This window comes from Pleurodeles waltl, chromosome 8, assembly GCF_031143425.1.
Source record: "Pleurodeles waltl isolate 20211129_DDA chromosome 8, aPleWal1.hap1.20221129, whole genome shotgun sequence".
In the NCBI taxonomy this organism is placed as follows: Eukaryota; Metazoa; Chordata; class Amphibia; order Caudata; family Salamandridae; genus Pleurodeles; species Pleurodeles waltl.
In genome coordinates this window covers 466,326,176-466,346,194 of record NC_090447.1, presented here as the reverse complement: position 1 = coordinate 466,346,194, position 20,019 = coordinate 466,326,176, and the positions used below count along the sequence as shown (strand labels likewise).

General features: G+C 42.6%; 1 protein-coding gene across 4 annotated transcripts in view; it reads right to left on the bottom strand.

Moving 5' to 3' along the window:
- IL1R1 (interleukin 1 receptor type 1) overlaps positions 1 to 20,019 on the bottom strand; it is a 257,715-nt gene that overhangs the window by 23,147 nt on the left and 214,549 nt on the right. For all 4 annotated transcript variants that reach the window (XM_069204428.1, XM_069204429.1, XM_069204431.1 and 1 more), the window contains exon 10: positions 5,877 to 6,020. In XM_069204428.1, coding sequence (XP_069060529.1) covers positions 5,877 to 6,020 — 144 coding nt within the window. The remainder of the gene's footprint in view (positions 1 to 5,876; positions 6,021 to 20,019) is intronic.

The following is a 20,019-nucleotide window of genomic DNA, read 5'->3' as shown; positions in this document are numbered from 1 at the left end:
GAGGGGCCATGTAGATGTTGAAGAGGGTGGGGCTGAGGGAAGATCCCTGGGGGACCCCGCAGATGATCTTGGTGGTTGGAGAATGGAAAGGAGGGAGGCAAACTCTTTGGGTTCTTTCAGCAAGGAAGGAGGTGAGCCAGTCCAGGGCCTTGTGTCGAATTCCAGCATCAAAAAGGCGTGCACGGAGAGTTTAATGGCATACAATGTCAAATGCTGCAGAGAGGTATAGGAGGATGAGGGCGCCGGTTTCACCCTTGTCCACTTTGGTCCTGATGTTGTCTGTGCAGGTGATGAGGGCGGTCTCAGTGCTGTGGTTCAAGCGGAATCCAGACTGGGAGGCGTCAAGTACGTTGTTTTCTTCTAAGAAGTGAGACAGTTGAGCGTTAACAATCTTCTCAGCGGGGAAGGGGAAAAGAGAAATGGGATGGTAGTTTGTGAGGTCTTCCGGGTCTGCTTTGGGTTTTTTATATTTTAAATTATATATTATATGTTTATTTTGTTCCATTTATGATAATAGCTTTATCGGCCTCATCCCAATTTTTTTCAAGGAGAAAAATGGAAGTACTCTTGAGGCGTGGGTCACATCCCCTTAACTTCCAAAAAAACAAAAACAAAAGTAACATAATGGGGAAGCGCAGACAATGGCCAATAGGTCAAGCCACATGTCGAAAAAGTTTGGGAACCACTGAACTACAGGGAATGAAAAAATTTGCGATTTCAGGCGAAGGAGCTGACATCAGTGATGTTATGTCAGGGCATATGTGAATTAATGTCACAAACAAAAACTAAGAGCTCAATTGGGGAAATTGAGAAATGGGGGAATTGACCTCAGTGATCTGCAGGAGGATTGATAGTGTGATGTCAAATGCGGCAAATGGCAGTGACTAAGTCAACCAAAAAAAAAAAAAAAAAAATATATATATATATATATATATATTAAATGAGAACAATAACAGTTTTGGCTAGTAGAGACGTTTTCTTTGCTGATGTCAGAAAAGAAAACACAAAAGTAATATAACACGTTAAGTGGCATGAAAATGTGGACAAAAAAACAATATCAATTACGTAACAGGAGTTTAATGCCAGCAGAACTGCCACACTGTGTGAACTGAAATCCCACAGCAAAGTGAGAGCAGCACTATCTTTCTAGGGACAGTACTGCTAACATCAAATACAACAACCATTTGCAATGCAATAGGTCTCACATTTCCTTGCATTAGAGCTACTGGCATTGTAAATTTCTAACTGGACTTTTCTTGCCACATAAATTGGTCAATCCTGCCTCATTATTTGGTCTTTTCCTGCCAGATCATTCGAGTGACCCTCCATATAACTAAACTACTTCCATTTACCTTCTTCCTCCATCTGTAGCAAAAAATGAAAATGTTGCTATTTAGCATCCTAATTTAAAACTGCCATGTTACTTTGTAAAGTTTCCAAGAGAATGATTATCGTCCAGCATTTATTTCTAAACATAAAGGGGAAGATACTTTACTGTATTTGATATCCAAAGCTAAAGCAGCAGCCCAGTTCCAGTAAAATGATTAAAGAAGGATACAAGAGTAGGCCATGGGTTGCCGGTGGAAAGAACATCTTGACAATTAGGCGCATGTTCTTTGGGAAGCCCCTCGTCAAAGGTGTCATAATCTGAAGCGATATTACTGGCAGCAGCTTGAAGCTGCCAGGAATGCGGACGTTATCAGGCCAGTCAGTAAGTTTACTTAACACTCACTTGTCTCAGTCAGTTTCAGAGCAGAAATACAGGTGTTTAAGTCTTACTCGGGCTCTGACAACAGCAGCTTGCAGAGAGATAAATATTGTATTTAGTGGATTCCTATTTAAGCTAGCACGCAAACTCGCATGTCATCTCATTTGAGCTAGAAAGACATACAAAGGCCTGTTTTTTTTTTTATTCACAACAAACGTGGTTACATTTCAAACGGAAATATTTTCAACAAACTGTAGTCATTCAGATCACATGTTCAGAGTTACGTGGATTTATACCAGTTGCTATATCTATAATACACCAAATTGTGTGTCTTTTCCTTGATGTGTCTACTTTAAAAGTGCGACCTGCAAGTGTGTGTGCAGTTTTGTGCAAGCATTTGTGGTGGCCACGTGACGTAGGACGCCCACGAAGTTCTGGTTCCCTATCATTAAACAATAACAAGGTTTGAACAGATAAATAAAAAATGAAGGACGTAAACAAAGTGCGGCATGCCGAGCTGTCCTAGTGAAAGAATTTAAAATGACTCATGCGCTCCCCCGGAAACATGATAGAAGAGGGAGAAGGTGTGGCACAATGACTAGAGCTGCTGCCTTTCAACCGAGGACCTGGATTTGAGACACAGCATCGGTTCAACATCACCTTCATGCCTTCAAAAAATGAATATGTCCTTGTGCAATGTAGCTGGCTCTTATGTAAAGCCTCCAATACATTTGGGTGGAGGTTGGGCTACTTAGCAAACAAGTAATTAAATAAACACACCAGGCAAGCACACTCAGTAAACAGAGTCCAAACCGAAGGAAGAGTGGGAGCCAGGCAGTTGAGAAAAAGCAACGAAAGAGAGCACAAGCGAGGAAGAGCAATTGTGACCAAGATAACAGCCTAATTTACAGCGAAGCAAGAATGCTCTGCAAATGGAAAGGGAAGCTTCATCGAACAGGAGCAGAAAAAGAAGAGGAAAAAATGTCCCTCAAGGAAAAGATGAACACAACAAAGGTTAATTAAACAGTAGTTAGCCCATGCTCCTGAAGAGAAAAAGGAGAGAAAAATAGGCACGACTAACCATCAGGAAGCCAGGATTGTTAAATGAGACAGATATAAACAGATAAGCCTTTAAGAATACAGAACAAGTATACTTAAAAGTATACAAGAGGCTGTACACTTACGCTTGACCTAAAAACTAAGAGGAGGGAGGTTACAGCTGTGATGATGCATGGCTAAACTGGGACACTTCTGAGTTGAGAAGTTTGAAGAGAAGAGCATTATTTTTGTAGAAATCAGATGTCTTATGTTTTTAGTTACCAGGTCTGTAAGAAAGATAATGTCCTAGCAATTAACACACAACAATCAACCCACTGCATTATATGCCAAGACTTGACGTGCATCATCCATAGAAAGGACATTAGTAAAAAAAAAAAAAAAAAAGCTGCAAAAATACTACAAATATGGACTGTCTTTGTTCAGATGGGATAAGCAGCAACAAAAAATGGTCCGTGTATTTTTCTAATATGTTTGTGGTTATGCTGGTACTTTCAGATATAGCCTTTTAATTATTTTCATGCCAGTCAGATAGCTACATAAGACACAAAGGAGGCAGCAACAGACCAATACTTGGTTGCTTAGCAGTCCAGTTCATTGCTGTCCCACACGCTCATGCAAATTTAACTGACACTGGCCTGTATCGCACAGCTGCCATCAGCAAAGAATAGACAGCAGAGTCAAGGAACTTCAGTGTCCTGTCTCAAGTCAGTCATACTGTCTCTGTGGTTTAGAACGCTTTCTTGTATTTATTTACCATGCACAGGCTGTGTGCTAGTTGCTTAACTGTCATTTTAAGAAGTGTGTGCTGCCCAAGGGAGACATGGCTGAAATGTAACAAAAAAAAAGCACTGGCAAAGGAAATCTGGTGGGGTGGCTAGCACGGGTGCAGGGGGACAGTTTCTGAAGTTAGTGGCTAGCAGGGGATGTTTAGGGTGGCTAAAACTATGGTTAAAAAAAGAAAAGCGTTCTAAAGCGGTCAGAGCTGGCTACTTCATGGCACTTTTTAGGGGTAAGAGGCAACGTAGCTGGTGCTTATGTAGTGTGGTCTCATACCATCATATTGAATTACCATTATATAAAGCTACAAATAGATAAATAAAAAAAGTTTGGCAAATCATTTTTTCTGATGCTGTGGTTGGGGGATGGTAGGAGGCCTGAAAGCAACGACGGAAGGGTTTTTGTGAATTAAAAGCAATGACAGAAAGGTGGAGGTGAATTGAAAGAAACAGCAGGACAGTGGGGGACAAATTAAAAATAGTGACTCAGTGGAAGGGTTTAAAACAGCAATGAGAAGGAGGAAGGTTTAAAAGCATCTACACCGAAACCTCGCTAGAAGCGTCAGGTGAGAGGGACTGTGTGCAATTTACCCTGAGCACATGTAAAGGAGTCCAATGCCTTCACATCTAATTTGCCCTACAAAAAGCTGCAAAAAATAAATTAAATTAAAGAATAACCAAAATTTCCTTCTGGTGAGGTTGGGGGGGGGGGGGGGGGAGGTGGCGGGGCTGTAAGAAGTAACAAAAGGGATTTTGGAAATTAAAAGCATGGATGAGGGGCTGTGGAGTGAATAGAAAGCAACTATGGGAGGGAGGTGGAGAACTGAAAGCAACCACTGGAGGATGAGGGGAATTGAAAGTAGCGACAAGATGGGGGGGGTGGAGGGATTGAAAACCATAGGAGGATGGGAAGGTTTGAAAGCATCAACACCAAAATAAATAAATTAATCTGCTCTTTTGTAAAACAAAAAAAAACTGGTGATCATGGAAAGCATTCCAATGCCCTCGGACAGGCTGCACTGTTAAAATCCAGCTAGCTGTCCCTGAGAATTATCAAAAATGGATCTGAGAAAAAAATTGCTACAGCGTGAAAGCAAAATATATACAAGTGCAGGGGACACAGGAAAGAAGAAATAGTACCTGCATTGCAGCAGACGGGCACGAATCAACTGGAATTTATCTATGCTTGGTCCATGCTCCACAGATAGGAACACAAGTGACGTATCGACTGTGCTGACCAATTAGTAGGCAGCAAAGAAGAGTGACACTGGAGTCAACAAAAGGTATGCAGAGTGCAAGATCAAAGAGCGTCATTGAAAACAACAGGCTTGCAAGTGAGAGTGCATGTGGTAGCACATGCTCATGCAGACTCGACCTCAAAAAGAAAAAAAAAGAAAAAAATTACTTTTGCATTGGGTAATGCAAACACAAGGATGTTGGTCTGCTGCTCTTTGCTGGCCATAATGCTTGTGTTTATGACCAATACAGAGGGTCCCAAATTGCAACAAAATCAAGACGGGTTGTAAAAAGTAAATGCCTGAGATGAGACCACTTTTAGTGACAAGTATAGAACCTCCGGCACCTAGTTCGGTAGAAAGATTTTAGCCACATATGTTTTTTTAAAGCAAAGTTCATTCCTTAAATTGCCACCCAGTTATATTTCTCAAAGCACATCAGGTCTAAAGGAGATAATTCTGCTACTATATTTATATGATAGCATAAATAGTGTGAATTTGCTTTTGATAAGGTTTTGCTTCAGAAACAGGGTTGACTGCCATGAGGCTACTCTTTAGGTAGCGTATATGTATACACTTAATCAACAGAACTGCCAGACACAAATGTGATTACCATATTCGAATACCAGTAGCAATTGCAGCTTCATGTACGGGCTAAAAATAATGGGTGAAGAGATCAAACAGATTATCAAACTTTTACCAAAAAGAACATTTACCATGAAAACATGGTACATTATATAAAACACATTCTAACATTATGCAAATGGTAGTATGTTTCTTCCTGTATCTACCAGACTTTCCTTAAACTTCATGTCAGCCATTTGTTATTGAACCCTTCAATCCCAGTTTAACCATCCTGGGCATTTAGTTTAATCAGTGTTGGATCCAGTCACAAGGGTTCTTAAGTAGTATTTAAAAGCTTTCAACACAGTTTTTGTTTTCTTTTTAGAAAATGTCATTCCTAATGGTGTTAAAAAAAATAAAAAAGTTAAAGACTGAAAAGAAGAAACAAAAACCTATAACTTTTGGGGCAACAGTTGTAAGCTGCAAATTAACTAAATCATTTAAAACATGTACTGAATGATCCTTCCAACATACCTTTCTTATTCATGATAGGATAAAGGGACTGTCGGTAACAAAGTACAATGTCGATCTTGAACACTCTGTATGTTGCCACAGCGATAACAATGACAAAGGCCAATGCAACAAAGCTTGCGATCAAAGGCACCACCAAGTCTGGAGCTGTTGGTAAAGGACAAGGCAACATTGTTATTAGAGCAGCAACTCTGTTAAAAAAGAAACATATCTAAAACAATACCTCCCAAATCATGATTTTTAACTTGCAAGACAGTGTTTGTAATGAAAAGGTAAACACATGAAGATTATCGCCCCCCAAAAAAAGCAGATTTTGCAAGTGTGTTGCAAAAATAGTACTTAACATTAGACTGTTATTTGTTTGTGCACTTATCATTTTTTGAGGGCATATATCTGTTAACTATAGCTGCTTCTACAGAGAGGCAACACTACGGAGCTAACACGGGTGCCAACAATCTGGGAAGCACCAAACTGCATTTAAAAGCACCAGATGTGGCTACATGGCCAATGCGTGAAATGTGGTCCATGTGAAATTATTGATACATTAAATCAAAGCTATTGGTTTACTAGTGACACCTTCCTGGCTGAGACTGGTGTTACAATATACCAATTTACCATACAATGATGTTCATGTGGTCTTAGCTAAAACTCTTAACAAATAATCCACTGAAGGGCCATCAACCAGTTACAAACTTAAGACACACGGTTATGTGCAAGATCTGTAAATGGTAAACACTATTCATTTACAAGTGTACTGACCGCTTCAAAGGCTACACAGAGAACCTCATACTTACTACTTCCAACTGTTAAATCATTGTGTGGGGGAGATAAGTGTAAGGTATATTTAAACACAAGTAATTTATACAAAAGTGAGATATTGGTCATTTATAGGATGGCATACAAGTAAAACACAGGAAGAATTTACAACTTTCAATAAAACTATCGATCTTACTATCAAATTCAAAAGAAGAAATATGTAAGCACAACCTCATCTCCCATTTCTGTATCTTCAACATAGCATTCACTGACATCTCATGAAACTCTGCATCATGTACAAGCAACTATACTAATGCCAACACCCACATCTGCTACTTCAGATAGAGTACATGGTTTAGACCAGCCCTCGTCTTCAGTTACCAAGTGAACATAACACCAATGTGCACTCTTTCAGTCTGCATAGTAGAGCATTAACGAAGGGCCTGGTGTCCACAAAACACTTCACAGTGGGTTTTCTTTTTTTGCCTTATCTTTTTTCAAGTCTGAGAATCCAAATTGGCACCCTGGATCAACAGTTTCAGCTGGCCCCTTCCACTCTATGAATCCAACAGGATTCAACACCTAAAGCTTACTAAATGAAGATTCAAGGAACAGTATTTAAACTATTGGAGCCACAAATTATCTGGTGAAAATGTTTCTGGAGAGACAGTATCCTGCCCTAAAGGGCACCCCTACATTCTCTCAGGGGGTCAGGGAACACATCTTAGACCCCTTTATCTTTCCTTGCATTTTGTTTTATTATAACACAACATATTCTCAAACCCCCTGAATTACACAGGCATAGAAGCAACACACATTTTCAGTTTAGATGAGCCAATCAGAATCGGACTATCAGCAAATCCCACACTGAAAAAAGGGGAATGAATGTTTCATTATCCAACCAGATTCTTAATATTTCAACTATATTATCCTATGATCCTTTGCAGGTCCCAACCCAGATATTAAAAGCTCAAGAAATCAGTAAGTTGAACCCTTGATGTACAGCAGACTAATTTTTGTAACCCAAAATATCTCAAAAACTACCAACTGTATTTACACTGACTTACAGTTTGCATTCTGAGAAATATTTCTAGTTAATGTCAGTCAATACTCTTTATTCCGGCCATGTGCCATAAAAGGGGCATACAAATAAAAACATTATAAATACAAAATCAATGTTACTAATACTGTATACAAAAGCTAAAAAAGTGGCCTACAAATGTTATATAAATCCATTAAAATGAGTTAAGAACAATCAGTAAAATATTTTTGATCATCATATAAATACAAGAAGAAATTGTTCAAGTTAAAAGGAAAAGAATGATTTTCAAAGATCTAATAGGAAAACCATAAGTTTGAATACAAGTCACCAATGTTGTCAGCAAGCTAGAACATTAGAGTTGAAAGTTAATTGGCGTGTAAGTCTAGCACCATTCTCAAATATGAGGTACTCCTAACAGCCTTAAAATGCCATTTATCCTTTCAAGCAGCCAGTAGTAAAACCATTTTCCTCCTCAATCGCCATGTGGCAAATAAGTACCTAGATTGTAAAATTCTGCAAGCCTCCAGCACTGTGTGGTTCAGAGGTTCCTGCAAAATGGGATTATCCATTTTGCCCTGGCTCTACTATAATCCGGCCCAAAAAAAAAAAGGCAGGCATGGCCCACTGTTTATCCATCGTGAACACAGGATGGCCAAGCCGTCTCAGCCAGTCTGTCTGAATTCACCCATTTTAAGGTATTTATTCAAATTGGTAATGACCCATGCCTAAACTGAACATAAAGTTTCCTAGCCAAATTTGGTTCAACTTAATCTAAGAACTGTTCAGTTCTGTATAACTCCTTTACCCTTAAAAAGGAATTAGTCAGTGAACCCGGGGCCAAGCTGGACTTAAGCATACCAAATTTAAGGTTCCGGAAGCACCTCTTGAGCTCCGATTTGCTGGTTAGTAAACCAGTCCCGCCCAGAGTTGAACCCCATGCTGAGCAGTACCTCTTCAACATATTTAATCCAGTTAAGATTACCAGCACCTGGGAGACTAAGTAACTCTACCAGACCTCAAGGGTAACGAAGTAGTTACATGGTAGCTCACAGTTTTCTCCAGTAAATTAGTGGCTGATCTAGCCTTAACAGGACCAAGGGACTGCTAACAGATAGGCTCAGAACGTGCCTCAAGAACCTATTCTATACTAATTCTAGGGGTTTTGTGGCCTTGTGTCCCCAAAGTTCGGCACCATACAATTAATGTAAAGTGTGTTGTAATTCCATTCAGTGGTTTTCACAGTAGGAGTGAGCAAACATTTTTGTTTCCTGTACCTTTTCCACATATAACCTGTTATTTCCATTGGATAGATCTGGTCTTAACCTGATGTATCAAAATGTAGCTGAATGCATAATTGTGTGTCAAATGTATTCCAGATTTGTGAAATGGGTCAATTTTGTCACCAAAGCAAGCACTGGCAAAACCAAGAGACCAGGCTGGTGTTTTGGTGTAAAGGTAAGTTTTGTTTTGTTTTTTTAATGTATATTTGTATATTGCAAGCACATGCCACAAGAAAATGTGGCCATAAACATACAATACAAATATCAAATGTAAAACAAAAGTGGTGTAAAAACACACAAAAAACTAGTTGGCCCATGCAATTTACCACTGCATTTATGATGGAGACAATAAGACATTATCACACAATTAAGCACTCAAACGGTAGGCATTCACAATGTAACATTGACAAAAGCACTTTATAACAGCAACATTATTAAGCATTTTCAAAGCCAGTATGCTTGACCTGGACTGTCTTACATGGCAATATCGAATTATTATACATTTAATATGACAATGGTGTATATTTTTAGGTATCACATGTAATGGTGCTTGCCCCAGTAGTGGGTTTGGTGTGCAATGGTGACTGCATCACTTTGGCCAATAGAGTGTCTTAAATATATTTTCCATGCATATATAAGGAGCTTCTGGTCATCATTCTTTCACTGTTGGCTTGAGATGGTGATAAACACATTTTGGAGCATCCCACATTATCATTTTTTTTTCTCACATCTACCAGCCTAGATTTGTCTTCTACTTTTTGTGGAATGCATAAGGAATTTTTATATCTGAAAAGAAGACTGTCAGTACATGTTTAATTCTTCAGTTCATTCATGCATTTCTAGCATTTTTTTGTTTTGCATTGCAACAGGAATTAACTTGATTTTGTCATCAGCCAACTAGGAGACACGACTATCTGCACAACCCTAATAACCCAAAGATGTAAAAGGCCAGTCCTCCTTTTCCACTGGGTGCCATTAGATTGTTGTTGGCATCTAAACTGGGACCAGGAAGCTGCAATTTTACCTCAGAGCCACCCACCAGATATCCTCAAATGAGAATACATCTCACTGAAGTTGCACTACCTAACCAAAAGATGTCCTCACAGACGAATGCAATGGAGATGAAAGCTGCAATTCTGCTATACTTCCAACACAGAAGATGAATGACTGCAGTTATACTAAAGGGAATATAGGTAAACTCACATAAAAGTATAATGTAGAGGAGAGAAAGAATTGTGAAGGTGTAATACTATGGAACCTTACACAAATGTAGGGATGTTATAGGGTGTGATTATACACAGATTTCTGTTAACGTTGTAGTGATGGATATATATTGCTTGGTGAAGACAGTAAGGGTAGAATATTGTGCTGTTATAGTGTGAGGATGTAGGTATATTGCTTCTTGTGATGGTACACTATTAGACAGTAGTACTCTGAGGATAGAAGACTACTCCTTTACCTAATGCTATACTGAAATGTAGTATCACTGTGGTGTGGAGAGATTGCTCTAAGCAATGGTACAAATTTATGCAGCAACACTGTGAGGATGAGACTGACCACTAGCGAAAGAAAGTTTGATTGAACTTTCACAATCCTAACCACTTTAAAATGTCTTTCACTGAGGCAGGACAGACACATTAAATGAAATTCACTACCTCAGACCCCAAAAGGATACTTTAGGGCCCAAAGTATGCTAAGTATCTTTCTCAATAAGTGGCCAGCTCAGGGGGAAAGCACTAACTTCAAAGCACAACCAACTAATTTCCTGAAATCTCAACCTTCAAGATGTGAGTGCATCTAGGTTCTGACCCTACATAACATCAAATATTGTGACATTCATTCCTATACATCTTCAAATAATAATGTAATCTAGTGCCATCTTTTACTAGGAGAGGTTTAGTTGTGTTACAATAGGCATTAGTCCTAGAAATACTGTTCTACTATACTTGCAAGTAGGTTTTCAAATAAGATGGACCATTTTCTAAGGTGCATGCATTGCTTGTTTGACACAATTGTTCATTGTCCTAAAAAGACAAATATATTCATACGTAGAGAGAGAAAGATACTTAATGGCTACCTTTCAGGCCTAAATTACCATCAAGTGCTACTGGAGAGGATTATAAGAGATAGGAAATGTGTTTTGTCGTTGGAGATAACATGCCACATTTCAAAATGTGTTTTATGTAACAATAAAGCATTTGAGTTGTCATCAGTGATGACATCAATAATGTCATCTTTGTAATTTTTTTTTTTTTTTTGTTTTACACATTTTGGGCCCCTGGGCTCCCACCCTACAAGTTCCTGGGGGTTGGGGGTTAAGGTGGCATTACCTTTCCCCCTTATACCTTATTTTCTAAACATTTTCAGAAAAAAGGTAATGGCAGTAACGTTTTTCTCAGGGCTGTGGCCTGTCAATCAGATCGCTGGGTACGCCCAGTGGCACCAAAAAGGCTAAGCAAAGAAAAAGCTCCCTCGGGTGATCAGAGGACCATATGTTTTGAAATTGTTGGTATTGTGGAACTCTTGTGGGACCAACCATTCAGATTACCTACATTTTTTTCCCTTCGAGCAGATCACCACCTCTTTAAGTGGGAATTTCTCAAAAATTGACAAACAGATTAATATCACATATAAAAGCATACTTTCTGATTAAAGTTCTCACCACGCGTGTGTGTGTGTGTGTGTGTGTGTGTGTGTGTGTGTGTACACGCACATATATTTTAAAAAACACAGTGGCAGTCAACACTAGGTAGTTATAGTTAGGGCCTAGTTTCTATAGTAATAGTGTTTTGTTTACTTGCCTATATCTTTGGCGCCGGTTGATGAATCTTCATACAATTTTCCCAAAAAATGTGAGGCTCATGTCAGTTGCTGTCTGGAAAGTGTTGGGGTGAGCCGTCAAGCGGGGGCCGAGATAAACTGAGGGGGAGAGCCAAAAAGGTTTTTCCCCATTCATTTTTCCATAGGGATTTTGAAGCGCGATAGCGCCTGAACCACTGGACGGAATTACACCAAATTTGGCAGGAATCTAGGGCCTGATCAAAGGAGCGACCTTTTTGTGACTTGGTGTAAATGTTTTCAGTGGTTTTCAAGTAATTAGCGGAAAACATTTATATATATAGGGACGTGGATCTTCCAAGACTCCTGCGCGGAGCGTCACAGCTCCACGGGACAGAAGCAGCATCTTTATGAATTTTTGGTAGCATATAAAAACCTGGTGCCACCGGTTTCTTAGTTGTTAGAAATTGTAATTTGTCATCTTTGATGAGACCCTGATTACACTAATCATAAAGAAAAGAATACAAAGACACAACAGGACACTTGTATGCTGTATCTGATGAGTAAGATTTTCAATTAAATGTGATACGAAAGTGGTCCATTATTGAGAATAAATTTTTAATATTAATGGTTAAAAATATATCGTACATTACGGTAGCTATTTTATTTTTTCCAAGTAAAAAATATAAACTGGAAGTGTCAAAAGTTCCACTAGGCAGTATATAACTGATTATATTGACATAAAAGTAATTTATTATTTAAAAATAAATTTCACTTTCTAATTGTATGAAAAAATAGCTATTTGTGTTTTTGTAAAATTTATAATATATTGTGGTGGGTAATTTAATTTTCTGAGTGTTAATGTGACTTGGAAGAGTGGTAGTTTTCCTTGTAGGTTTATGAAATGGTTGGATAGGGTTTCTAACAGAATTGCGGTTTGTAATAAATTTCCGGCTAGGAGGAAGACCGTAATGGTAGAAACGTGTTAGCCGTGTGGAAATAAATGATTTTGAGTGCACCGTCTGGAGTGCTGGCTGTTCCTTTTTATATCAGTAAGAAAGACAATTTCTGATTATATATATATATATATATATATCTCCTACTGGTGGTCTCCTTTTTGCGTATGAACTTTTTTTGACTTGGCTATAACTTTGGTGCTGTTTCATGAATCTTTATAAATTTTTCCAAAAGCAGTGTTGTCTGGTCTTGTTGTGCATGGAGAGTTTCAGGGCAATCTATCAAGCTGGGGCCGAGAGAAAGGGGGTGGTCAAAAAAGTGCATTTTCCATGTTAATTCCTGAAGAGATTGGTTCAGGCTGCAGTCATGTCCAAAATCTCACTCAACAGAAATACACCAAATTTGGCAGAAAGGTCTCTCTTTGTCTAGAAAACACACTGTTTGTTATTTGGTGCTGTTCAGTAGTTTTTGAGATATTAAAGTAAATTCAAATCAGTTTATCTTGGTGGAGCCAAACACAGTTTCATAGTGAAATCTGACTGGCTGTCAGCACTTCAACCAGAAAGTGATAACAGCCATCTTCGGACCAACATACATGATAGCACCCCATTAAAATGCATTGTACTGATTGGCAGGTTTTGAGGGTCACAAAAAGGAGAACATATAAAGGTGATAACTGATGTTAGTTACAATATAAAACATTTGTTGCTAAGGTGATTTTTACTCTGTGCAAAAGCCTACTGCTAGGTTTTCATGAATCATGATTGACAGAAAACTGTTTTCTAATGATTTTCCCCATAGAGGTTATGGCAGGTGCTGTAGAAGCTAAAATGAGCATATTTTCTGTAAATTCACACTATCTTTCTCAGCCAGATGAGAATGAAGTCTGAAATTCTCAGTAAAACATGTACTTCCAACAGGAGTAGCCTGTCAGTTGATTCCCTTATGTTCTACTGCAGCCTGCCTGGTTGTTCTAAAGAACTAAAACACTAACAGTTTTACTTATGACTAAAGTGTGGCATAACTGAATCCATCTTGATTGAATCAAACTGGTAAAATGTAAAACATTTAATTTAGAAAGAAACAAAATGAGGTCTTTCGTTTTGTCATAGAAAGTATGGTTAGGGCTGTAGAAAGAAAAATTAGGACATGTTTTAAGTGAGTTCTCAAATATTTTCCTCTTCTTTCTCATTAAAACATTCTAACATCTAGACTTTCATCAACACCAGCAACAGGCTGCCAGTTAACTCCCTGGTAATCAGCAGTTTACTACAGTGTTCTAATCAGCAACTAGAGTGCTAATATTCTGAATTTATGCCAAAAGTGTGGCACCTCTGATCGCCCTCTTGATGGAATTGAAGTGGAAAACTGAAAGCATATTCTACTGAGGATACTGCAGTCAATGAGAAGATTAGGGAGTTTATTAACAAATAATCTCCCAAGATGGCCACCAGAGAAAAGAGTCTCCAAATGTAGAACAAATATCGCCCAAATGTAGCCCAAAGAAAGAAGCGCACAAGGTACTTAATTTTTTTTTTTGTTGTTGTTGTAGTTTTATATAGTGCAGACTTGACCCAAAAGTATTGGAGTGATTTACATGATCACCAGTTACATCACACAAGGACACATTCCTTTTTGGCTTTAGGCATGGAGAGACATAGGCCTTCATTATGAACACGGCGGCCCGTTCTGCGGCGGCGGCTGTAAAAACCTCCAACAGAAGAGCGGGCTGAACCGCCAAATAATGAACCAAATGAAAGACAGGCATCCCGAACACCACCCACCACCAGCGACGACGCAGACTCCACCCACAGGCAGATGGAAAGGGCCAATCCGCCCATCAAATAATGAACCACCAGTCCGCCGCCAGTTCAGGGGCGGGAACCACCGCCACGCAAAGCCAGGTGGAAATGAAACACTCACCGGAGGCCCACACAACGCACCAAAGCAGACATGGATTGAGAGCTGTAGATTATGCCAGCCCTGCTCCTTGCCATATAACTCCACGACAGAGACCGCCGACCGGAATAGGTCAGCACGGGAGAGGAAACGTTTCTTTGGAGCAATTGGGGTGGTCCTGGATGAGGGTGTGGGAGTGGAGCCAGAGGCAGTGGATGTATGTGGTGTAGGTGTGCGTGTAGTGGGTGCAGGTGACTGGACAGTATGCTGTGGGATGGTGGATGTGTGATGGGTGGGTGTCTTGTTTTTAGAGGAGGGGGTGGACAGTGGGAGAAGACAGGCAGCTGGTGTGGATATATGTTGTGTGGGTGTATGCAAGTCTGGTGAGTGTGCTGCATGTGTCAACTACAGTAGTTGTGGTGAGTGCAGGTGTGGTACATGGGGTGCATATATGGATGTCTGCTATTGTGGGGAGTGCAGCAAGAGGAGCAGCAACAGTGACTGAAGGTGCAGTGCATGAGGGTGTGGATGTAGAGGGGACAGACAGGTAGACGGAAGAGATGGGCACATTGGGGGAAGTGGATGTTGTTGTGTGTTGGTATGTGTATGTTGGCTGTGTGAATGCTTGTGGTGGGAGGTGTGGTGCTTGTGTTTGGAAGTGTGCTTCTTGTGTGCTGATGTGCTTGACTGCGTGTCTGAATGTGTGCCTTGGACGGGTGAAGGGAGTCAAGTGCTGGAAGGAGTAGAGGAGGTTGGAGGGGGGATGGAATGGCCAGGGAAACTGGCTGCCGTCCAAGAGGAGGCCAGAGCCTGAAAAGATTTCTATAGAGCAGACACGGCACCGTGAATGCCTTCCAGATAGGCATTTGTCTGCTGCACCTTCTGATGCTAGCCCCTGGATGGCATTGAAAATGGTTGTCTGCCCTACAGAGCTGGTTCTCAGGAGGTCAACAGCCTTCTCTGTGAGGGCAGCAGGGCTGACTGGGGCAGAGGAGGAGGTGGCTGGGGCAAAGGAGACGCCCACCGTTCTGGGTGAGCGGGCACGGGAAACTCGGTGGGGAGCAGAAGGGAGGGTGGTGATGGAATGGGGGGTAGAGGAAGAGGTCACTGTAGTGGTGTGGCCACTAGGGTCCGCCACTGCCAGGGAGCCCCCATCGGAGGTGGTCTCGGAGTCGCTACCTCCTGTGGTAGTTGCCTCCCCCGTGGAACTCCCCTCGCCCTCCCACCCACTGGTCCCCTGGGAGTCGGATGTCTCTGCCTCCAAGGATCCGTGGGCCAATGCTTCCCCACTTGCCGGTGCCTCGGCTCCCTCGCCAGATGTTGCTGCTGTACCAAACCAACACAAGAGAACAGGGATGGGGAGACAAAACAGGAGAGACAATTGTAAATAGCTGAATGGAGGTACATAATGGCCAGACATACACCCACCCAGAAGACACACCCAACAGACAGCACCATTTACTATGCCCATGGCCATGCACCTGACTAGTGACCAGAATACTGCTCTACACCCATCCCCCTGGCTACCTGAGGAGGCGATGTGTGGAAGACCTGACAAAGACACCCCTACACCCTTTGGGGACCATAAAGTAGATGGACACCAGTCGGAGTCCCTGCCTCTAAGCAGCATGAACGCTAATGCACACACAGACATCCTTCCACACAAGTTTGTGAAATGAATACTCACCCCCATGTGACTGCTGTGCAGCCTTCAAGCGCCCATCCAGGCCTGGGTACGCCACCGCCAGGATACGTCACATGAGGGGGGGGTCAGTGTCCGACAGGCACCCCTTCCACGTTGGGAGGTCTTCCCCAGCTGGGCTTCACAGATCTTACACGCCCAGCCCCACAGGTTCTCCCACCTCTTTCTGCAGTGGGTGCTCCACTGGTTGAAGACCTCCAGGGTCTGCATCTCCTTGGCGATGGCATGCCAAAGTTCCCCCTTCTGGTGGGCACTGACCTAAAAGGGTGACACAGGTACGGAACAAAGAGGTCAGGCACTTGCAAGATAGGTACAGCTGGCTAATTGTCCACTATGGGACAGACAGTACTCTCAGACTTACAGCCCATACGCACACAGCATGCCATGCACCACGGCCTATGCAGGCTCAGAGGTGCACACATATGTCCATTCAACACCATTAATTACACCCAAACAGTGCCCCCCAAACCCAGACTCACCTGTACCTCTGGCCCTCCATACAGTTTTGCGTACAGGGGCAGGACCCCCTCCACTAGCCTCTCCAGTTCCCCCTGGGTGAAGGCTGGGGCCCTTTCCCCTGCAACATGAGCCACATCCATTGCCAGAGGTAGGCCACAGCAGTACACACAGTGGAGTACTTGTCCGCACGAGATCAGGGAGTCAAGTGCATAATCGATGATGAACTTGCGTACGTGCCGCGGCGGTGTGCACCGTCACCGCCGGCGGCGATAATGATACGCCAGGATTCCCCATTGGCATCCATGTTAACCAATGACGGTGCGAACGGCGGTAAACACCACCTTACGCTGTGATGTCAACCGATGTCAGTATGAGGTCACTTCCACAATGAAAGGCCTGGATTACAGTGGGCAGACATTTTGGCAGTAACTACGCATCTATAAATAAATATATGCACAATGAAGGCCCTACTAGCCACATGAAGCACCTAAGCATGTGTCCATTACATAATATACCACACATGAAATACTCTGTTCCCTCATTGTGATGTAGATCTGTCAGGAAGCAGTTAATATTGAGTCACTACAATGAACTATGCAGTGCACAAATTATTAAATGTGTGCCTATGTATGTGTCTTCATCACACCTTTTTGAAACCCCTGATAGGTACTGACCCTTGTGGCGAGAAGGGCACCATCGGTGTACAGACCACTTGTGGATATGAGGAACATGGTGGAGCGTCAGATCATAATCAATTACTGACTCACACGTGCAACAATTCAGGAATTTTGTGTTTTACTGGATCCTGCACTAACTCTAGGAAATCGTAATCAGCATGCCATCCCTACTGAAGTGCAGGTGCTCTCCGCACTCCATTTCCTGGCCATGGGCTCATTTCAAGTGACAATGGGCATGGGTGCTGGATTTTCACAGCCAATGTTCAGCATGGTACTGACAAGATTTCTAAATGCATTTGTATGACACCTGCAGTCCTATGTGAGGTTTCCCCAAAGTACTGACCTCCCTGCCATCAAGTCGGAATTCTATGCCTCTGCCAACATACCCCATGTTATAGACGAGATCAATGGCACCCACACACTGATCATCCTCCCAAGAGTGAGTGAACAGGTGTACAGAAACAGAAAGAACTTTCACTCCACGAACATCCAATCGGTATGTACTGCAGACCAGTACATTGCACATGTAAATGCCATGTTCCCAGGTTCAGTCCATGATTCCTTTGTGTTGAGGAACAGTAGTGTGCCACACCGGATGGAACAACTCCAAGAGGACAGAGGGTGAATCATAGTAAGTGTGCCTGTCACTAACTGACACATAGCAAACAGCCAGGCTGTCTGACTGAGGGGTATAACAATGACGACTCTGTATTGCACCTTTTTCTAGGTGAGTCTGGCTTTCCAAACTTGCTTTGGCTCCTGACACCAGTGAGGAATCCCAGGACGGGTGTAGAGAGGAATTACAATGAGGCCCATGGACGTACTAGGAGGATGATAGAGCGAACTATAGGTCTCCTGAAGTCTGAATTTCGTTGTCTACATATCTCTTGGGGTTCCCTGGCCTATGGGCCAGAAAAGGGGTGTAGAATAGTGGTGGCCTGCTACATGCTGCACAGCGTGGCAGAGAGACATTCTATCCCCCTCTTGAAGGTGGAGGGTGATGTATGTCCTGACCAGCTACCTCAGAGAGGTGAGGAGAGTGATGGTGATGGTGAGGAAGGGGAAGATGTCAATTCCAGGACCCAACTGATACAACTCTACTTCCAGTAACTGTGTGGGCTTGGGCCTGACATTGGGGTTTGTGACACATACTGGCAGTGTGCTCAGTCATATAGGAGGAGTTGATAATGAAAGGTGAAACATGGTCCACTTCTGCATGGTACAGATTGAAATTTTCTGCATTTACTTATTGCCAACATTTAGGCACACAGGACTCCCTTCATGCAGATTTGACAATAAAGTAAATATCAGCCAGTTGCAGCCATACTTCACTTTGCTCACAATTTAACACAGGGGACAGTGTTACAGGTGTGATATGTGTTTAATTGGTAGAAGTGAGTGAATAGTGCTATTTACAGTGATGGCAAGTCGTAAGGGGTGGGTGTCCTCAAGATCAACATGGTGGCAGCCTTGTTGGTACTAATGATGGGTCCATCTTTTCTTACATTAGTTCATGTTGCCTCTTAGCAATGTGTGGTGGCTGATTGAGTGGGATGATTGCTGTGCAGATTGTTGCTGAGTTACTTCTTGAAGGTGTCCTTGTTCTTTGCTGGGGTTCCAGTGCCATATCTTGGCCTGAGAGCCCGTTTGGACGCCTGTTGTTGATCTTCAGGGGATGACATGGTAGACCCTTGGGTATCCTGTGAGGGTATTTCCTGGGATGTTTCTGCTGATGGTGTATTCTCATGGGGGGTGTCCGGTGCTGTAGTGGGGGCCTCTTGTCCTTTGTGGGTGTCAGACTGGTTTTGGACCAGCTGCAGCAGTGCTCCTGCTATAGTGGCCATTGTGGCGTTGTACTGTTTCCGTTGCTCCATGGCCGGTTGGTGGTGTTCCTGCTGCATCCTCTGACTGTGCTCCAGGGTAGACACAATCTGTGCCAACCTGTCATGGGTATGCTGGTAGGCCCCCAATCCCTCCGATATCACGTCCTGGGCTGCTGCATCCATCCTGTGGCCTCCCCCCCTGGCCCATTGACACCCATTGCTCTTGCCCTGGCCCCCTGCGCCTGTGTCCCCTGCACAGGTCTGGCAGCACCACTTGTACTGGGGCCCTCGCCTTCCTGCATGTTGGGACTGGGAGACTGTGGACTCTGTACCTGTGTTCCACCAGTCTGTGGCCTGGATACACTGGTGTGGGGGCGCTTGCCCTGGGCTGCTGGTCTTGACTGGGTGGTAGGGGTGACAGTGGTTTCCTGGGTGGGACTGCTGCATGGTGAGAGTCCAGGACTGTGTGAGGGGCCTGCCTGCTCATCAGTGTCCAGGGATCCTTCACCAGTGTCCTGTGAGGTGCCTCTGTCTCACAGGGGGGCACTGGCACTCCTTGTCTCATCCGTTAGGGTTGCATGGGTGGTGGTGCCTGTTGGGGTACATAGACATGTCTGTTACAGCTGCATGAACGCTTGAGGTGAACAGGACTGGGCTATTTTGTGCTGGGGTAACTTTTAGTGGCCTTACAGGGTGCCTTTGTGAGGTTGACACTGCATTTAGTGATCTGTGGGGTTGCATTGTGGTGGGGGGGTGTTGTTCCATTGTGGGTA